Here is a 19,257-nt window from a genome sequence, read left to right as displayed (position 1 = left end):
CCAACTGTACAGGTCGGCTCTCCCTCATTTTAAACTTTAAAAAAAATGCAATTGCACTAACATTTTATTATTCTTTAATGTGATGTAGGTGCCACCGACAAGGCTATCTTTTGTTATCCAAATCTAGTCATTAAACTTTCAATTTAGAGAGCAATTAAAATGCTTTGCAATCACATATGTGCTGGGTAAGGCTGGCAGATTCTTCCCCTGAAGGACATTTGCTGCCAAGGAATCCCGGGTAGGGCTACAATCCCATTGTGACATCATAACTGCTAGCTGCCAGCGCAGATTTGAAGAAATCCTTTCCAAAGTGAGATTTTGTAAAGCTAAAAATGTTTAATAACTTATAAAATATAACATCAATCTGAATGAAACTTGACACAAACCACCACAGGACAATTGTGAGTAAGGTGTTGCAAAAATGTTAGCACTATCATGTACCGTTTTGCCGTAGCTCCGGGATCACACTTTCGCATAGATAGATAGATAGATAGATAGATAGATAGATAGATAGATAGATAGATAGAAACAAACAAGATGAGAGTTTTAATAATATACTAGACCAAGTCTGCTCCCCCAATGGTGTGATCCCCCAACCCAATATTCCACCATGCACTCGTCTCCTCCAACGGAACTGAACCCGTTCCCAAATGTAAGATTCCAGCACTCCCCTGCCTCCCTCAGCAGTGGATTTAAAAAAAATTCCAATTGCACCTCCCCTGCCTGCTGCAGCAGTTCCAATTGCAATACCAATTGGCCCTCCCCCTCCTGTTGAAGCACTTGCTGTGATATCCCATTGAGGTGAAAAGTTCAGAGTGTTCCTGTCTTGCAACTTTGTTTTGAAGTGTGTTGGAAGCTGATAGGAAGGAGCAGCCGTCCATGTAAATGGATCCATTCTGATTGGACATCTGCGAGTATTGGGCATTGGAACGAATCAAAAGGCAGAAAGGCAGCCGGACGCCAGGCGGCAGGCGGCAGCCACACAGTTTTAATATATAATAGATAGATATTACAAATTTGGATTACAAAAGTGCTAACATGGTCTCACTTTGTTATATATTTCCTTATTCCCTTATGACCTAGAAGGGGCCATTCAGCCCATTGTGTCTCCCCTTTCTCCTGTAATTTTTCCTTGAACATTTCCACAGTAGATCAAGGGAAGATCCACCTATTTGGTAGCTCTGGGAAGGAAATTAGGATTTAGGCCCCAAACCTGCTCCTTAGCCTTTCTTTAGTTAATAAATCCACGGACACAGATTATGGATTTAACATCATCCTTAGCATGCGTGGGAAAATTTGATCTTAAGTCCTGTAATGATTCTTGTCTTGTGAGTGAGGATGTGTGTGGGCAGAGGTGTAAGAGCTGTTAACACCCACTGCCTGGCTTGCATGTGAAGGAGTGAACAATTAGACCCAGATGGACACAAAATGCTGGAGTAACTCAGCGGGACAGGCTGTCCCACTGAGTTTCTCCAGTATTTTGTGTCTACCTTCGATTTAAACCAGCATCTGCAGTTCTTTCCTACGCATTAGACCCAGGTGGTTGCTTGTAAACATGCCACCCCAGCATGACTCACTTTCTCGGGACAAAGCAGTGAGGGAATTTGTCAATGGTCACTCCACTAAACACACGTGGGAATGTTGCCTGCTGTGCTCTCCTCCACGTATTTGAGTTTGTTTGACAAACCTCCGGGCGTATACCAGTAGAATGAGCAGCTGATGATCTCGAATGTATCCCCAAAGACTTGTGTCTCTAAGTGTCTGTGCTCTGCGAGTGGAAATTGCACCAGAGACCCGGAGATGCCGATCTTCACTGAATTATAATATCAAATCTCCGGATACACGTGGGTGGGTATTTTCCGATGGTCACACCTGTTAAAAAAAAATGGTGTCGTTCAACATGAAAGGCCATGTAATAAAAACGTTACCACGAAACACAATTTATAGCTGTAATTACATGAAGTTTAAACATGTTGCCTGCTGAGCCCTAGTGAGACCACACCTGGAGTATTGCGTGCAGTATTGGTCCCCTAATTTGAGGAAGGACATTCTTGCTATTGAGGGAGTGCAGCGTAGGTTTACAAGGTTAATTCCCGGGATGGCGGGACTGTCATCTGCTGAGAGCATGGAGCAGCTGGGCTTAGAAGGACGAGAGGGCATCTCATTGAAACATATAATTCTTAAGGGGTTGGACAGGCTAGATGCAGGAAGATTGCTCCCGATGTTGGGGAAGTCCAGGACAAGGGGTCACAGCTTAAGGATAAGGGGGAAATCCTTTAAAACCGAGATGAGAAGAACTTTTTTCACACAGAGAGTGGTGAATCTCTGGAACTCTCTGCCGCAGAGGGTAGTCGAGGCCAGTTCATTGGCTATATTTAAGAGGGAGTTAGATGTGGCCCTTGTGGCTAAGGGGATCAGAGGGTATGGAGAGAAGGCAGGTACGGGATACTGAGTTTGGATGATCAGCCATGATCATATTGAATGGCGGTACAGGCTCGAAGGGCCGAATGGCCTACTCCTGCACCTAATTTCTATGTTTCTATGTTTTTATAAGATTGTTAAGGGTTTGGACACACTAGAGGGAGGAAACATGTTCCCGATGTTGGGGGAGTCCAGAACCAGGGGCCACAGTTTAAGAATAAGGAGTAAGCCATTTAGAACGGAGATGAGGAAACACTTTTTTACATAGAGAGTTGTGAGTCTGTGGAATTCTCTGCCTCTCTGGATGCTTTCAAGAGAGAGCTAGATAGTGCTCTTAAGTCAGGGGATATGGGGAGAAGGCAGGAATGGGGTACTGATTGGGGATGATCAGCCATGATCAGATTGAATGGCGGTGCTGGCTCGAAGGGCCGAATGGCCTACTCCTGCACCTATTGTCTATTGTCTATTGTATTTTCTGGGACATTTGTCACTTTTTAGATGTTTGATTCATGTTTCTGTTCAGTTAAATGACCTGCAAACTGTTTGCAAAATTAAAACTCAAAATGACACAAGCAAGTAGGCAAAGTAAAGTTAGTTCCAGTTCAACAGATTGGAATTTTTCACTTTTGATAATGCACTTCTTAGCATTTTGAATCTCTATTTCTCTACATTTTCCAAAACCTACCAAATAGAAGAATGGTCGCCACGTAAGAATTTTAAAATTGGTAACCTGATCCAGAATTATAACTCTGCCTGCAGCTTATTTTTAAGATTCTAACGATATCCAATCCATATTTTTATGTCAAATTTTGTTAAGATCAAGGAAAAATAGGTGCAGGAGTAGGCCATTCGGCCCTTTGAGCCAGCATCGCCATTCAATTTGATCATGGCTGATCATCTAAAATCAGTCCCCCCTTCCTGCTTCCCCCCCCCCCCCCATCCCTTGATTTGTTTAGACTTAAAGGCTAAATCTAATGCTCTCTTGAAAACATCCAGTGAATTGGCCTCCACTGCCTTCTGTGGCAGTGAATTCCACAGATTCACAACTCTCTGGGTGAAGAAGGTTTTCATCATCTCAGTCCTAAATGGCCTACTCCTTATTCCTAAACTGTGACCCCTGGTTCTGGACTCCCCCAACATCGGGAACATTTTCCCTGCTACCTTTCTACCTTGTTAAATGAACTTGTATGTCCAATGGATCTTGGTTTCAACATTTTATTTCTCCACAAATCCCTGCAAATTCTACAATTTAGAATATCATTTTTGCATATGTGCAATATTACTTCTTATTAATAATCTTGCCTTTTGCATATGTGCAATATCACTTATTAATAATATTCTTGCCTTGGTACACTGGATTTGTATTTTATTAGATGACATAATTTTAATACAATGTACACTATTCTACTCTTTCATTGTGTTGCTTGAGAAATATGCTTAGCTGTGGTGTCATGTTGCAATAATGTACTAACATAAATGCAAACTATCTTCTAATGAGTTCTATTCATTTGGCTAATGCACAGTTTCATAATTCCGCTGGCTCTCAAGTTTAATTCTACTTGCAAATATAACCTTTTTTGTTTACACTGAACTGTGTTTATATATCCACTTCTCTTTGCACTGTTTGGACTTCGAACACATTCTCTCCAAACTCCCATAACAAAGGAAACTTTAAGGAAAATCCTAAAGTGCATTTAAAGGAAAATAATGATTAAAGATTTAAAAAGCTTTGTAATTTTATCCAAGATATTTTGGGGGAATTAGTTATAAATAGCTCTTGAAAAATAGATGGTACAGTAAATACTGTGATCTTCAATTTCTCCAGTTTAAATCGGCACTCTTGTCTGCTTGCTTGTAGTTAATTACATTAAATTGCACAATTACCTGGATTTTTATATTTTACCACCTTTAAGTCACCATTAAAGAGTTATCATTCAGCTTACTGATATGGCAAAATGCAAAACAAGAGTTTAGAAGGAGGAAGCAGTAGAAATTATAGTGCTTTGTTCCATGCAGAAAGTTACTGAGTAGATTTCCAGCATTTTCATCGAGCATCCATCGGCTCACTCATCGGGGAAAATTACAATCTCCTGCGTTAGTTTCCACCATTGTTGCTCTTTAACTCGAGAGGCCATAAAACTGCCCCCTGTGTGTTTGGATAGTCAATGTTAGTACCAGAGTGAAGACCTTCATAACACCAAATTAGAGTAGTATCGAACAGGAACAGCATTCATTTATCAATATATTTAATTTTTCCCAAGGAAGCAGAATTTACAGAGATTGAACAAATCAAAACTGAAACCAAACTTCTGGTATCATAATTATTTTGGGAATATATTGAGAATAATAATAGTCTTTGAAAGACAAAACGACTGAATATATTGACTTGGTTTTAGAATCATACAGCACAGAAACAGGCCCTTCGGCCCAACTCTTCCATGCCAACCAAGATGCCCCATCTAAGCCAGTCTGTCTTTGGCCCATGTCCCTCTAAACCTATCCATGTTCACATACACTTGTGCCAAGACTGTGCACATGTGCTCGGCATATGTAGATCAGTATTGACTGTACCATTTTGAGCAATGCAGGTATACGGTTGTAAGAATCTAATAGCTATTAGGTTGAAGATAGACACAAAAAGCTGGCGTAACTCAGCAGATTGGATAGCATCTCTGGAGAAAAGGAATAGGTGACGTTTCGGGTCGAGACCCTTCTTCAGACAAAGGGTCTCGACCCAAAACGTCACCTATTCATTTTCTTCAGAGATGCTGTGTGATCCACTGAGTTACTCCAGCTTTTTGTGCCTACCTGCGGTTTAAAGCAGCTTCTGCAATTCCTTTCTACCGATTATGTTGAGTTCTTCCGATCAAGAAATTATTTTTGCAGATTGCAAAAGTCAATTATTTGCAGAACATTCATTGTATTGAAAAATTGTTGACTGCAATTTTCTTCCTTTATTTTAGCCTGGTTTGCAAACTCAAAACTTTGCGATGCCTGTGGCAGTACCCGTGAGCAACCAAAATACGCTAACCTACAGTCACCCAGGAAGCTCTCTTGTCACCCATTCATTGGTAACGACATCGATAACGGACACCAACATGCTCTCTCCACCCCAGGCTACGCTGCCCAGAAAACGTTATGTCACCGGTCACCCAACAGAGACCTCCGAGCACTGGTAATGCGATTACTTGTGTTTCCATTGCAATGGTACATTGGTGACTCTCTGTTAACAAGATACTATACATTGACATAGATGGACACAAAATGCTGGAATAACTCAGCGGGACAGGCAGCATCTCTGGAGAGAAGGAATGGGTGTTGTTTCGGGTCGAGACCCTTCTTCAGATGTTGACATAGCTGTTTTTGTTGTGGGAGCTTGCAATGAGAATATCTTTTTACTGAACCTCGGTAAATGTGACAATAATAAACTAAACTAAATGGAACAAATCAGAGATTCAGGGCGTCTACAATGAAAAGCTTTTTGTTTCCATGCTACTCACTCAAAGGAAAAACTATACGCGATTGCAATCAAGCCGCCCACAATGTACAGTTAGAGGGGAAAGGCTACAACATTTAGTGCAAGAAAAAGTCTGATTAAAGATCGTTCAAAGGTCACGAATGAGGTAGATGGGAGTTTAGGACAGTACTCTAGACGATGAGAGGATGGTTCAGTTGCCTGATAACAGCTGGGATGAAACTGTCCCTGAATCTGGAGATATGCGCGATTTCTTGCCTGACAGGAGAGGGGAGAAGAGGTCTCTGAATTGGCATGATCACGGAAAGGAAATGAACCTATAACGTGACAATAACATTTAAATAGAAATGCAATTGTTTTTTTTTCAAAGTACACAACGTGAATCAAATATCTTAATATTAATTTGACAAAATGAAAGCAAATATTAATTACCTTTCGATCTTCTACGTTGTGATGTTTAAGCTGCAGTTTTCAATTAATATGTATGAAGGCTCAAAATAGCTGTAGTGTACAAAAAAAATCAGCAAGTACTCTAGGAATCAGAGGAACTAATTCCACAGTTCTTCAAATGAAATTTTTTTAATTGAGGCGGTATTTAGAGCTGAAAAGACCAGACAAATGTATCAAAACAATCTGTTTGCAACAGCAATTTTAATTTGCTCTGTGTTCATGGGACATGCACAGTTCTTATCAAATTACTTCACCCTCAATTTTAACTTAAAAAAAAAAAATTGGTTACTGCCTATGTTAAGACTTTGTGCAGGGTAGTCATTCCTCGTTGCAAGGTTTGGTCCTATTTGTATTTTGTACAATGGTCAAGAGTGTTTTATTGTCATATGTCCCAGATAGAACAATTAAATTCTTAGTTGTCTAGAGTGTGCAAACATGGTACACTGTAAATAATATAAGAGAGGAGAAAAAAGTGTTTATGCGCACACACACACACACGTGTGCACAAACATAGACATAGATACGCGCAAACACACACAGAAATAGATGCGTCCACACACACACACAGATTTATATATATATATATATATATATATACATTACATACACATATACTTATATACAGCATGCAATACACACACACACACACACACACACACGTGCACACACACACACCCACACACACACACACACACACACACACACACACACACACACACACACACACACACACACACACACACACACACACACACACACACACACACACACACACACACACACACACATACACAGTACACAACACACACACACACACACACACACACACACACAAACACACACACACACACACACACACACACACACACACACACACACACACACACACACACACACACCAAGTTGAGTTGGCAGCTTTGCTCTCAGGGTCAGAAGATCAAATGACAAAAATAATCTCTTGCCTCTTGACTATTTGCCATACACATTCAATAAATAATCATAGCGATATTTAGTGGTATAAATTTCCTTCCCCATGTGCAATCAAGGTCGTAGTTTCATAAAAAATATGTGAGCTGGGTGTCAGTGTATGTTGCAGTAGCTAATACTGACCATTCTCCTTTTCAAATTAATAATCTGTGATTTTATTGTAAAATGATCATTATCTTTATTCTATTTTAAAATATTGGCCCGATGAATTGATGGCTCTTTAATAGGCAATGTATAAAAAGCATCTGATTTTCAGAATAGATTTTTGATGAAAAAGCCACGCTTCTTCCTGTAAAGAAATGTAAATGATCATAAATGTAAATTAATGTGACGCTCCACCTAACAATGCAATTCTGATCCATTATATTGTTGCTAACTCAAGTTCAAGTTCAAGTTCACATTTATTGTCACATGTGCCAATTGGTACAGTGAGATTTGAGTCGCCATACAGCCATACAAATAAAAAGAACACAAAACACAATTGAATTTGACATAAACATCCCCACACAGCGGAATCAACGTTTCTCACTGTGATGGACTTTGTTTTAAGATTGGATTTCTCTGTTGTTTTATTTCAGGTGGAATGATGGCAGACCTCACGATGCAAAATGGTGTAGGCACCAGCCCTGTGGGTAAGCTAAATACCTGTTCTTAATTCAATACTTTGTTAACCCTCCACTCACTGGAATCTGAAGATTATTTAGTTTAGTTTAGAGACACAGCATGGAAACTGTCTACCAAGTCCACGCCGACCATCGATCACCCATTCAGACTAATTCTATATCAAGGGTTCCCAACCTGGGGTAAATTTCGCCCACCCAGGGGGTAAATTTGTTGATTCTGGATTTGTACATATTTTTTCTCATTGGCTGACTGAACATGTTCTGGTATACTGGTACCGGTTCATCATTATAGCCCTGTCCCATGGTACAAGTTCATTCCAAGAGCTCTCCCGAGTTTGCCTTGATTCGAACTCGGAGATTTACGGTAATGGCCGCTCGTAAGTACTCGGGGCTCTCGTGGACATTTTTCAAAATGTTGAAAATTCATCACGTGTCTTCCCGAGTACCTACCGCTAGCGTTACGAGCCGCAAAGAGACGTCCCCGAGCTCCGATGTACCCGCTACGTTCATTCTCCATGCTTACCACGAGTTTGATTTTTTTTTAACTCGGGAGAGATCTTGGAATGAACTCGTACCATGGGACACGGCTTTTAGTTCATAAATAAGTGAAATAACATTGTTATGGTGCTATTAAAGTTCCCTGGGGTAAACGGGACTGAAAAGGTTGGGGAACCCCCTGTTCTGTGTTATCTCACTTTTTCATCCACTCCCTACACGCTAGGGGGCAATTTACAGTGGGCCAATTAAACCTGCAAACCCGCAAGTCTTTGGGATGTGGGTGGAAACCGGAGCACCCGGATGAAACCCCCACAGTCACAGGGAGAACGTGCAAACTCCCCACCGACAGCACCCAAGGCCAGGATTGAATCTGTGTCTCTGGCGATGTGAGGCAGCTCTGCACCACTGTGCTGCCCTTGGAGTGATTTTAACTACTCAACAATATATAATGGATGAGAGCACGAAATGTGAAACTCGTTGCTAACTTGTTCTTATCTGCCTGCATAATGTTGATAGAAAACATCGCTCAATTATTTTAACTCTACCTATAACCATGTGACTATGGTGGATTAGTCACTGAAACATTTTGCTTTTAATACCTTTTTTATGACACTTTTGTCAGATGTATTTCAGCTTATTTTTGTGTAATGGGGATTGGTATTGGGTGAAATTGGGATAACATAGAACTAGTGTGAACAGGTGGTTAGCATGGACTCGATGGGCCAAAGGGCCTATTTCCTCGTTGTATCTTTAAACTAAACTAATTGAGAAAGGTCCGAGGGTATATTTCCAACTTCGGGCTTTCTAATTTCAGTCTTAAACGGTTGACTCCTTATCATGGACACATCTCTCCAGTTTAATCAGAGGCAACGGCTTCATGGCTACCAACCTTCAATCTCTCTCAGAACCTGATATGCCTAAATGAGGTGGCCTGAATGGCACGGCGGCGCAGCGGTAGAGCTACCGCCTTACAGCGCCAGAGACCCAGCTTCTGTCTGTACGGAGTTTGTATGTGACCCGCGTAGGTTTTCTCCGAGATCTTCGTTTTCCTCCCACACTCCAAAGACGTACAGGTCTGTAGGTTAATTGGCTCGGTATAAATGTAAATTGTCCCTAGTGTGTGCAGGATAGTGTTAGCGTGCAGGGATCGCTGGTCGGCACAGACTCGGTGGGCCGAAGGGCCTGTTTTCGCGCTGTATCTCTAAACTAAACTAAAACTAAAAACTAAAAGGCCACCACTATATATGCCTTCCTGGGATGGATATCCATCATAGAAACATAGAAACATAGAAAATAGGCGCAGGAGTAGGCCATTCGGCTCTTCGAGCCTGCACTGCCATTCAATATGATCATGGCTGATCATCCAACTCATTATCCTGTACCTGCCTTCTCTCCAAGAGAAGGGGATTTGATTCACCGCATTTGGCATTGTGTGATCATTAAAGAAATAACAACCGTATTGTAAGGAACTAATGATGAAGTTGGCACTTTCAGAGATGCATGACAGATGGTGCAAGTTCCAAAATTATCCCATCTCCAAAGTGACATTTAGTAGATCAGCAATGTTTAAAGATTGGCACTTGGAACCCAATATGTATGTTTTGATTGTTTCATGATTATTCCGTAAATCTTTTGTGCTCCTGTTTTTAAAGTCTAGTTCAACTTTGCAAAATGTACATTAACCACGGTATGTTTGCAATGTGAGCTGAACTGGGAAGTAATGGTGATGAAGTCTGAGTGTACTGATTCAAGGGCAAATGTGTGGCAAGATGTGTCATAAGTCTGAACTCAACCACCAAACAGGGCATAGTTTGAGTCTGAAGAAGTGGTCTTGACTCGAAACATCACCCATCTTTCTCCTCCAGAGATGCCGCCTGACTCGCTGAGTTACGCCAGCACTTTGTGTCTATCTTTGGTATAAACCAGCATCTGTAGTTCTTGGTTTCCTCATTTGTCACTTTGCTTGTTTGTGGGATCTTGTGTGTGTAATTTGGCTGCCACCTTCCCTACAACTGTGTCTACAGCTCACAATGTAGACACAGTTTATCGACTGCATATTTTTCTGGTGATGAGAGGTACTAAATACATTTTTATCTATTCTTTAAGCTAAAAATTGATTCCAATTTCACTCCAGAGCTTTATTCTGAATATCAAGATTACACATCATTGTATATCAACCTTGCTAGCAAGCTTTATGCCCCATAACACTAAAATTAAATTTATAATGTAAACAGGATACGAGTCATTCCTGATTGTGTTTACTGTTTCAATTCATTCTCTATTACATTTTTTATTGCAAGGAACGCTTGGTGACTGAATAAACACATCACAGTAAATAATATTTAAGAAAGAATTGCAGATGCTGGAAAAATCGAAGGTAGACAAAAAGGCTGGAGAAACTCAGCGGGTGAGGCAGCATCTAACCCAAGGGTCTCGGCCCAAAACGTCACCTATTCCTTCCCTCCATAGATGCTGCCTCACCCGATGAGTTTCTCCAGCATTTCTGTCTACCTGCAGTAAATAGTGTGAAGTCTTTTCCTCAAGCACTCAGCAACATTTGCTTTAAGGGCCTGTCCCACTGTACGAGGTAATTCAGGAGTTCTCCCGAGTTTCCCCTGATTTGAACTCGGAGAATTAAGGTAATAGCCGCTCGTAGGTACTTGGGGCTCTCGTGGACATTTTTCAACATGTTTAAAAATATTCACGAGTTTTCACGAGCTTACAGCGTTTCCCGAGTACCTGCCGTTAGCATTACGAGCCGCTAAGAGACGTCCCGAGCTCCGACGTACCCGCTACGTACATTACCACGAGTTTGATTTTTTTTTTAAACTCGGGAGAGCTCTTGAATTACCTCGTACAGTGGGACAGGCCCTTTACTCAAATGGCAGTTTCAAATTGGAGTTGGGGAAGATGAAGCCTTGTATTAACGGCAGAACCAGTAACGTAAATGCTGAAGGTAACCCCAAAAAGCTGGAGTCATTCAGCGGGAGAGGTAGCATCTCTGGAGAGAAGGAACGGGTGACGTTTTGGGTTGAGCCCCTGCTTCAGACTGATGGTCAGGGGAGAGGGAAACGGGATATGGAAGGGTTCAAAGAACTGTGTAAGGTGTGAAAAGAACAGATCAAAGCAGACGATGCAGGAAATATACAATGGTTCATTGTTGGATGAGAAGGAGGTAATACATACGCTGAGCAGAACCTCTAACATCTAGCAGGCATTTGGGACTATGTCATCATAGCATTTGGTTCCTGGTACACAATAACCTGCCAACTAACTGTGCCTGTTATATGTTGTGTGATGTAGAACAGCAGGTGCACATTAAGGATGAATCCTGGCACTGGGAGCCCAGTGAGGTCCTGATGGATTATCAGCTGTTGTTTTTACCTCCATGATGAATGGGGGAGGCAGGATTTGCAAAGGCTCAGTGTGTCAGCATAGAGGTGCGTTTCACATTTCTGGCAGGCGTCTGGCTGCTGCCAGTGATGTTTGGAGATGGAACTTGGGTCAAATGCCCAGTGTTTAAAGGGGAAGAATGTTGAGTAATAGAACTGGGAGCAGAACAGCACAGGAACAGGCCCTTCGGCCCTCAATGCCCATCTGGCCAACATGTGGCCAAGTTAAACTAATCTCCGAAGACAGACACGAAAAGCTGGAGTAACTCAGCGGGACAGGCAGCATCTCTGGAGAGAAGGAATGGGTGACGTTTTGGGTCGAGACCCTTCTTCTTGAGTCTTAAGTTGCCATTTATCTTGGTAAAGATTCCCTTTGCTGTTTTCACGGAAGTGTGATGCTGCCATGTCATAGCCCGGTTCCCATTACAGCCGGACCTTGCGGCTGGCTTGAAAGCGAGCTGATAGATGAAATGTCTGCAGTGAGATCGGCAACAGAAATCCGAGAAGTGAACTATTGGTACTGTTTAAAAAGAGCATGTCACTAGATCAACTTACCCGGTTGCTTACTTGCAGAATAGTACATTTTTAGTAACGTCCGTAATGAAAACATCAATCATTTCCCCTCTGCTACCACAGTTCCTCCATCACATTCTAGTTCTGCAGTAGTTAAGCTGCTGCAAGTAACAATTTCATTGTTCCATCATCGGTACATTAAATACACTTGATGCTTGACTCAATTACTACTTTCAATGTGTAGGAAAGAACTGCAGATGCTGGTTTAAATCAACGGTAGACATAAAATGCTGGAGTAACTCAGCGGGACAGGCAGCATCTCTGAAGAGAAGGAATGGGTGACGTTTCAGGTCTGAAGAAGGGTCTCGACCCAGAACGTCGCCCATTCCTTCCCTCCAGAGGTGCTGCCTGACCCACTCAGTTACTCCAGCATTTTGTGTCTACCTACTCCTTTCAATGTTTGGAAGAAGGTGCCAGACCAGAACCATCACCTATCCATGTTCTCCAGAGATGCCGCCCAACCAGTTGAGTTACTCCAGCACTTTGTGTTTTTCTTTGGTTAAACCAGCATCTGCAGTTCCCTGTTATTACTACTTTTATATTGATCTGGCCAACATCAACTTCCACCCTGCCCTCAAATTCCCTTGGACTATCTCTGACACCTATCTCGTCTTTCTTGATCTCTCTGCCTCCATCACAGGGGACAGACTATGTACTGATGGACAGTCCGAAGAAGGGTCTTGACCCTAAAGGTTCCCTGTCCACTTCTTCCACAGAGTTCCTCCAGTGTAGGGCTGATAATAGCACACCTTGGGTCAAGCAACTAATGGTGGGGGACAGAAAGAGATGAGATGGGTATTAGATATTTAAGAGTCAGGTTCGTTGGACAGTGAGAAACTCAGACTCCCTTGTAGCAAGAAGACCTTTAACTCTTAGGCACTAACCAACATTGGTGGTATTGTCAGTTTTATCAACATGATATTTCATTGTGCAAGTGACATTAGGGTGACATCGAGGTGCAGCAGTAGAGTTGCTGCCTCACAGCGCCAGAGACCCGGGTTTGGCCCTGACTACGGGTGCTGTCTGATTGGAGTTTGTACCTTCTCCATGTGACCGCTCCGGGCGTTCCGGTTTCCTCCCACGCTCCAAAGACATACACGTTTGTCGGATAATTGGCTTTGGTAAAATTGTCCCTAGTGTGTGTAGGATAGTGCTCGTGTACTGGGTGATCGCTGGTGGGCGTGGATTCGGTGGGCCGAAGGGCCTGTTTTGGCGCTGTATCTCTAAAGTCTCAACTGGTATCATGTTCTCTTAAAAACCAATGACAGATCACACACAGCAGAAATCTGCAGCCACAGTTGTAAATGGTTCTCTGGAGAAAGTTTTGGGCAATCTGCTGTGGAACAATGTTTTGGGTTAGTTTAATCCCTGGATCAGTACACTCCATAGAATGGCTTGCAAATAACATTATCATCTGTCCAATTAATTCCTGTTACAACGTGAGTATTAGAAAACAAAAATGTTGCTTGGCAGATTGGACATATCTCTAACTTGTTTGTTTAATGGTTTTATAGCAAGTTATTTTAAACTCATTAGGCTAGTCGAACAACTGCAATGGAATCCATTTATAGTGGAAACAGGACTAGTGTTAATATGAAGAGAAGTACACAATGTATGCTGTCAATAAATTAACGACCAAGATAATACAAGAAAATAGACAGATTTGTTTAGATCTCCTGGCATCAATCATCATTTCTGAAGCTTATTTAGAGGGGCTGGCAGAAATAGAGGAACATTTGCAAGGCAGACGATTCTCCTTACTGGAGCTGCATGTAAGGCAAATGCAAGAGAAGCCAGCATTAAGTGCAGGATAGTTACAGGAGTATTTCTTGATTAGTGTGGATGTCAGGGGTTATGGAGAGAAGGCAGGAGAATGGGGTTGAGAGGGAAAGATAGATCAGCTATGATTGAATGGCGGGGTAGTCTTGATGGGCCGAATGGCCTAATTCTGCTCCTATCACTTATTAATTTAGGCGATTTATGGTTAAAAGGATTTACTGAAGCTTGCGTTCTTGTTTTGAAACTGATCTGCATTCCTCTGACTCATTGTGGAGATAATTGTAATATCCAACTGACACAAGCAGCGAATAGAATTTTGTGCTTCCATTCAGATTACACAATATATGTTATCATTGTATTTGGATCAGATTAATTCGAAAGGAAGCCTTAAAGATATTTCTCAGAGATCTGAGTGTTCTTAGAGTAGGAAAGGTTTAGAGAGATGCGAGCCCAAACGCGGGCAGGTGGGACTCACGGTAATGGATCAGCATGGGTATGCTGGGCCAAAGGGCCTTATTTCTGTGTTCTATGACTCAGCCAGCCGTTCTATGACTGTGTTCTATGACTCAGCAAGTTGTATGACTTTGACTCATCTATATTCACGCTTCACCTCTGAATTTCCCAGCCTTAACTATACAGAAGAATTTTCATGGCTAGATTTTTGTAATTATGCAAAAGGCACACACTCGCACGATTCCAGATACATTATAGCTCCTTGTGTTTGAACCATCACCTATAAAGTGAGTGTTACATTTAAAAATAGCATGTTCTAATACGATGATGTTCCATTGTGCTCTTTGATGGCAACACATTGATTTAAGTAGGTAGACGCAAAATGCTGGAGTAACTCAGCGAGTGAGGCAGCATCTCTGGAGATAAGGAATGGGCAATGTTTCTGAAGTCTGAAGTAGGGTCTCGACTCGAAACATCACCCACTCTTTCTCTCCGGAGATGCTGCCTCACCCGCTGAGTTACTCCAGCATTTTGTGTCTACCTTCGATTTAAACCAGCATCTGCATTTCTTTCTTACGCTCTTTGCATTTAAGTAGGAAGGCCACACAAGATACCGCTGAGGTGTCTGGATATAAACCTTTAACTTCAATGATCCATTAACAGAGGTAGACTCTCTGCTGGCAAACTAAAAGATTTATGGGGTGAACATTGAATAATAAAACTAACCAGCCATAGAAAATATACTCCAATCCCTCTGATCACCAACTATGAAAAGATCAATAAATGTTCTACTAATTGGTTTGATGTTCCTTATTGCTGTTTTATTCATGATGTATTAATAATTGTTTGACTGGCCAGAATCCTAATTAATGAATCTTGAAAGAGCTAAGTCTTTTTCCTGTATCTCCGTTGACTTCTGTGTCATGTGGAAACCATTGGCCATAGAATGCCATCTGCCATTCACTAAAGCAGCCAGCTCCTTGTTTGCTAAGGTTCATGTGATTCTCAGGTACCTGTTACTACTCTCTTGGCCCAAACCCTTCCTGATATTGTCAGGATATTGTTACTACCTGCGTTATCTGTCAACTGGTGGTCAACTCTTGGAGCAGGCCAGACCCATTTCCTAATTCCTCGTGGAGACACAAGGAACTGCAGATGCTGGACTCGTGAGCAAAACACAAAAGTGCTGGAGGAACTCAGCGGGCAGGCATCATCTGCGGTGGGAATGAATAGAATAGGTAATGTTTCAGGTAGGGCATCTTCTTTGGATGTTTCTGAAGATGGGTCCTGACCTGAAATAGTGCCCATCCATCCCTTCCACAGAGGCTGCCTGACCTGCAGTCTTGCATTTTATGTTTTGCTCCTAACTCCTTGTCTTGGGGTGCCTATGATCTCCAGGTCATCCACTACCTCCAGCACCAACCTATTGCCTACTATCTGGTCAGGCCATCCATATGCGGCACGTCCTCTGACCAGTCCCAGCAGATAGCGTTAGACTCTAATGAGTGCTTTCACCTCTCTAATCCATCCTTTTTGTAACTTTTGGCAGCAAAGTATCATTGAATCATTCCCAAATCTGCTGATTTCCAGCCATGAAGCCTAATCACTGCTATTTTTTTTACCCGGATTTTATTCCAGCCCTCGTTTAAAATTAAATCAGGATGAAATATAAGTGTTGGTAATGTTTGTAATGCCTGCCCAAGAATTTCCACTGCAGTCTCAGAAACATGGCACAGAAACAGGCCCTTCAGCCCACCTTGTCCATACTAAACTAGTCCTATTTGGTCCATAGCCTCCTAAATCCTTCCTTTCCATATATATTGGTCCAGACGTTTCTTTTTAGAATCATAAAGGACTCTGAGAACAAGCTCATTAAAACAAAACATGCTTACTTTAAAAATCATTGTTGATCCATAGAGGTACATCTGTGTTTATTTTTTGTCTTGTTCAATGAATAATTCACGAGATAATTATCTGCTCGAGTTGCAGCTCATTCTCAGTTATAATCTCGTCATAATTAAAACTTTAGTTTTCTTCTTTATTAGCTCACTTCAGTTTGTTTGCACAGGAAGGTTATTACATGAACCTAGAACATGGAACAGTACAGCACATGTCCAGGCCCTTTGGGCCACAACGCCCGTGCTGAACGAGATGCGGCAAGGTGGCGCAGCGGTAGAGTTGCTGCCTCACAGCGCCAGAGACCCGGGTTCGATCCCGACTACAGGTGCTGTCTGTATAGAGTTTGTATGTTCTCCCCGTGACCGCGTGAGTTTTCTCCGCGATCTTCAGTTTCCTCCCACTCTCCAAAGACGTACGTACGGGTTTGTAGGTTAATTGGCTTGGAATAAATGTCAATTGTCCCTAGTGTGTGCAGGATAGTGTTAATGTGCGGGGGATGCTGGTCGAAACGGATTCAGTGGGCCGAAGGACCTGTTTCCGCGCTGCATCTCTAAACATAACAATAAACAAGGTAAATTAATCTCCTCTGCATGACCATGATCCATGTCCTTCCATCCCCAGCATCTCTCTGCGTCTGTTCAAAAGTCTCTGAAATGTCACCATCGTATCTACCTCCACCACCACCCCTGAGAGCGTGTTCCTGGCACCCATTACTCTCTGTGTAAAAAATAACATGCCCCGTAAATCTTTAAATTTTGCCCCTCTCACCAACTTCCAAAACTAACAGGGTTAAACCGCGGCACCTTAAATGTACTTTATTATTTGTTTCTTAATCAATCGATGAAATAATTATCGCTGTTTTTTAAAGTCCTGCCAAGTGAAGTTTGATATCAACAGTGGCACTTAACTTAAATTAAAAAATAAATTTAACAGAGGTCTCATAGAATCTTGAACACGTTTCTATTTATATTTGGCAATCTGATCCATCAAAATTAATCCATTTGTTTTATTTAGTTCATTAGCTTAACTTTATAGAAATAATCTAACAAGGCATTGTGTTGACTGGAACTTGTGCGATGTAAAATTACTCACGAGGACCTTGTATTAGTTTGTGCTGCATGGTTAATGTAAAATACGATGCTGTGATCGACGTGGAACTTGTTGTTTTATCTCAATTGTGGCATTGAATAGTGTGTGCGGTAGTTAATGATGGCACGATGGCACAGCGGGCTACCTCACAGCGCCAGAGATCCATGTTCCATCCTGACCTCTGGTGCCGTATGTTTGGAATTTGCACACTCTCCCTGTGACCGCATGGGTTTCCTCAGGGTGTTTTGGTTTCTGCCCACATCCCAAAGGTGTGTGGGTTTGTAGATGAAATGGCCTCTGTAAATTGCCCTGAGTGTGTAAGGGGGTGATGGAAAAATGGGGTGACATGGAAAGGGTCATCATTGTTCGGCGTGGACTCCGTGGCCCCAAGGACCCAGTTCTATGCTTTATCCCTAAACTAAAACACTGGGATAAATGGGACTTTATTGTCACATGTACCTCAGTACAGTGAAGTTCCTTTTTTTGCATACAGTTCTGTAAAAATCTTAATATACATAGGCATGATCACAAGTGTGTAAGAGTAGTACATTGCACTGAGGCAGTACACAACAGTCGCTGTGTTTCCAGCACCAACTTGTATCCTTCAATTTCAAAGCTGTTAAAAATGTAGAGTCTTAACTTGGCCATAAAGGCCCATTGTCTGTAACAAGGAGATCCTTGCTGTAACATAGATAGACAAATTCTACATTAGAACGGGTGTCAAGCGTTATGGGGAGAAGGCAGGAAAGTGGGATTAGGAGGCAGAGATCAGTCATGATCGAACGGCAGAGTAGACTCGATGGGCCAAATGGCCTAATTCTACTCCTATAACTTGTGAACATGTGAAGAATGAAATGATTTAGAACAATTGACAAACTGGGTTGCAAATGTCATTAGAAACAAATTTGCGAATGCATTTTTTTAATACAATTCTTCCAAATTGATTGCAGGAAATGGTTTTGTGAACGCACGAGCATCTCCCGGACTGCTCTGCTCCACCGGCAAAGTCATGCCCACAAAGTCCCCACCCCCTCCTGGTGGCAACATCGCAATGAACAATCGCAAGCCTGACCTTCGTGTAGTGATCCCACCGACCAGCAAGGGCATGATGCCACCTCTGGTGAGTCCTTCATGTAACAATGTAGCCTGGACTAGATCAATGGGAGCTTCACCGTGTCGACATAACTCTGTTTTAGTCAACAATCTGAGACACTGTTAGCAGGGACCTTCTACAGAAAGTAGCACTGGATGAAGTGGATGTGGAGAGTCCAAGGCCAGAGGTCACAGCCTCAGAAGTAAAGGATGTTCCTTTAGGAAGGAAATGAGGAGGAATATCTTTAGTCAGAGGGTGGTGAATCTGTGGAATTCATTGCCACAGCCATTTTTAAGGCAGTGATAGATAGATTCTTGATTAGTTGAGTGTGAAAGATAGATCAGCCATCATTGAATGTCGGAGTTGACTTGATGGGCTGAATAGCTAATTCTACTCTTATCATTTATGAACATGAACAATGTGTTGTCCTGGTGTGTTTGGAACAGCACAGCACAGGAACGTGCATTTTGTCCACCGGGAGGAATGATTATGGGAAGATAAAAGTATCCTGTTTAAAAATTACTC

At 42.1% G+C, this 19,257-nt stretch overlaps 1 protein-coding gene across 1 annotated transcript in view; it reads left to right on the top strand.

Annotated features, from left to right (window-relative positions):
* mef2aa (myocyte enhancer factor 2aa) overlaps positions 1-19,257 on the top strand; it is a 170,683-nt gene that overhangs the window by 137,752 nt on the left and 13,674 nt on the right. Inside the window, 4 exon segments of the mRNA XM_055661052.1 lie at positions 5,385-5,558; positions 5,560-5,611; positions 7,912-7,965; positions 18,590-18,759. Of these exon segments, the coding sequence (XP_055517027.1) occupies positions 5,385-5,558; positions 5,560-5,611; positions 7,912-7,965; positions 18,590-18,759 (450 nt within the window).

This window comes from Leucoraja erinacea, chromosome 33 (assembly GCF_028641065.1).
Source record: "Leucoraja erinacea ecotype New England chromosome 33, Leri_hhj_1, whole genome shotgun sequence".
NCBI classification, from domain to species: Eukaryota; Metazoa; Chordata; class Chondrichthyes; order Rajiformes; family Rajidae; genus Leucoraja; species Leucoraja erinaceus.
The sequence above is the reverse complement of the archived record's forward strand: the minus strand, read 5'-3'. Positions and strand labels throughout refer to the sequence as shown.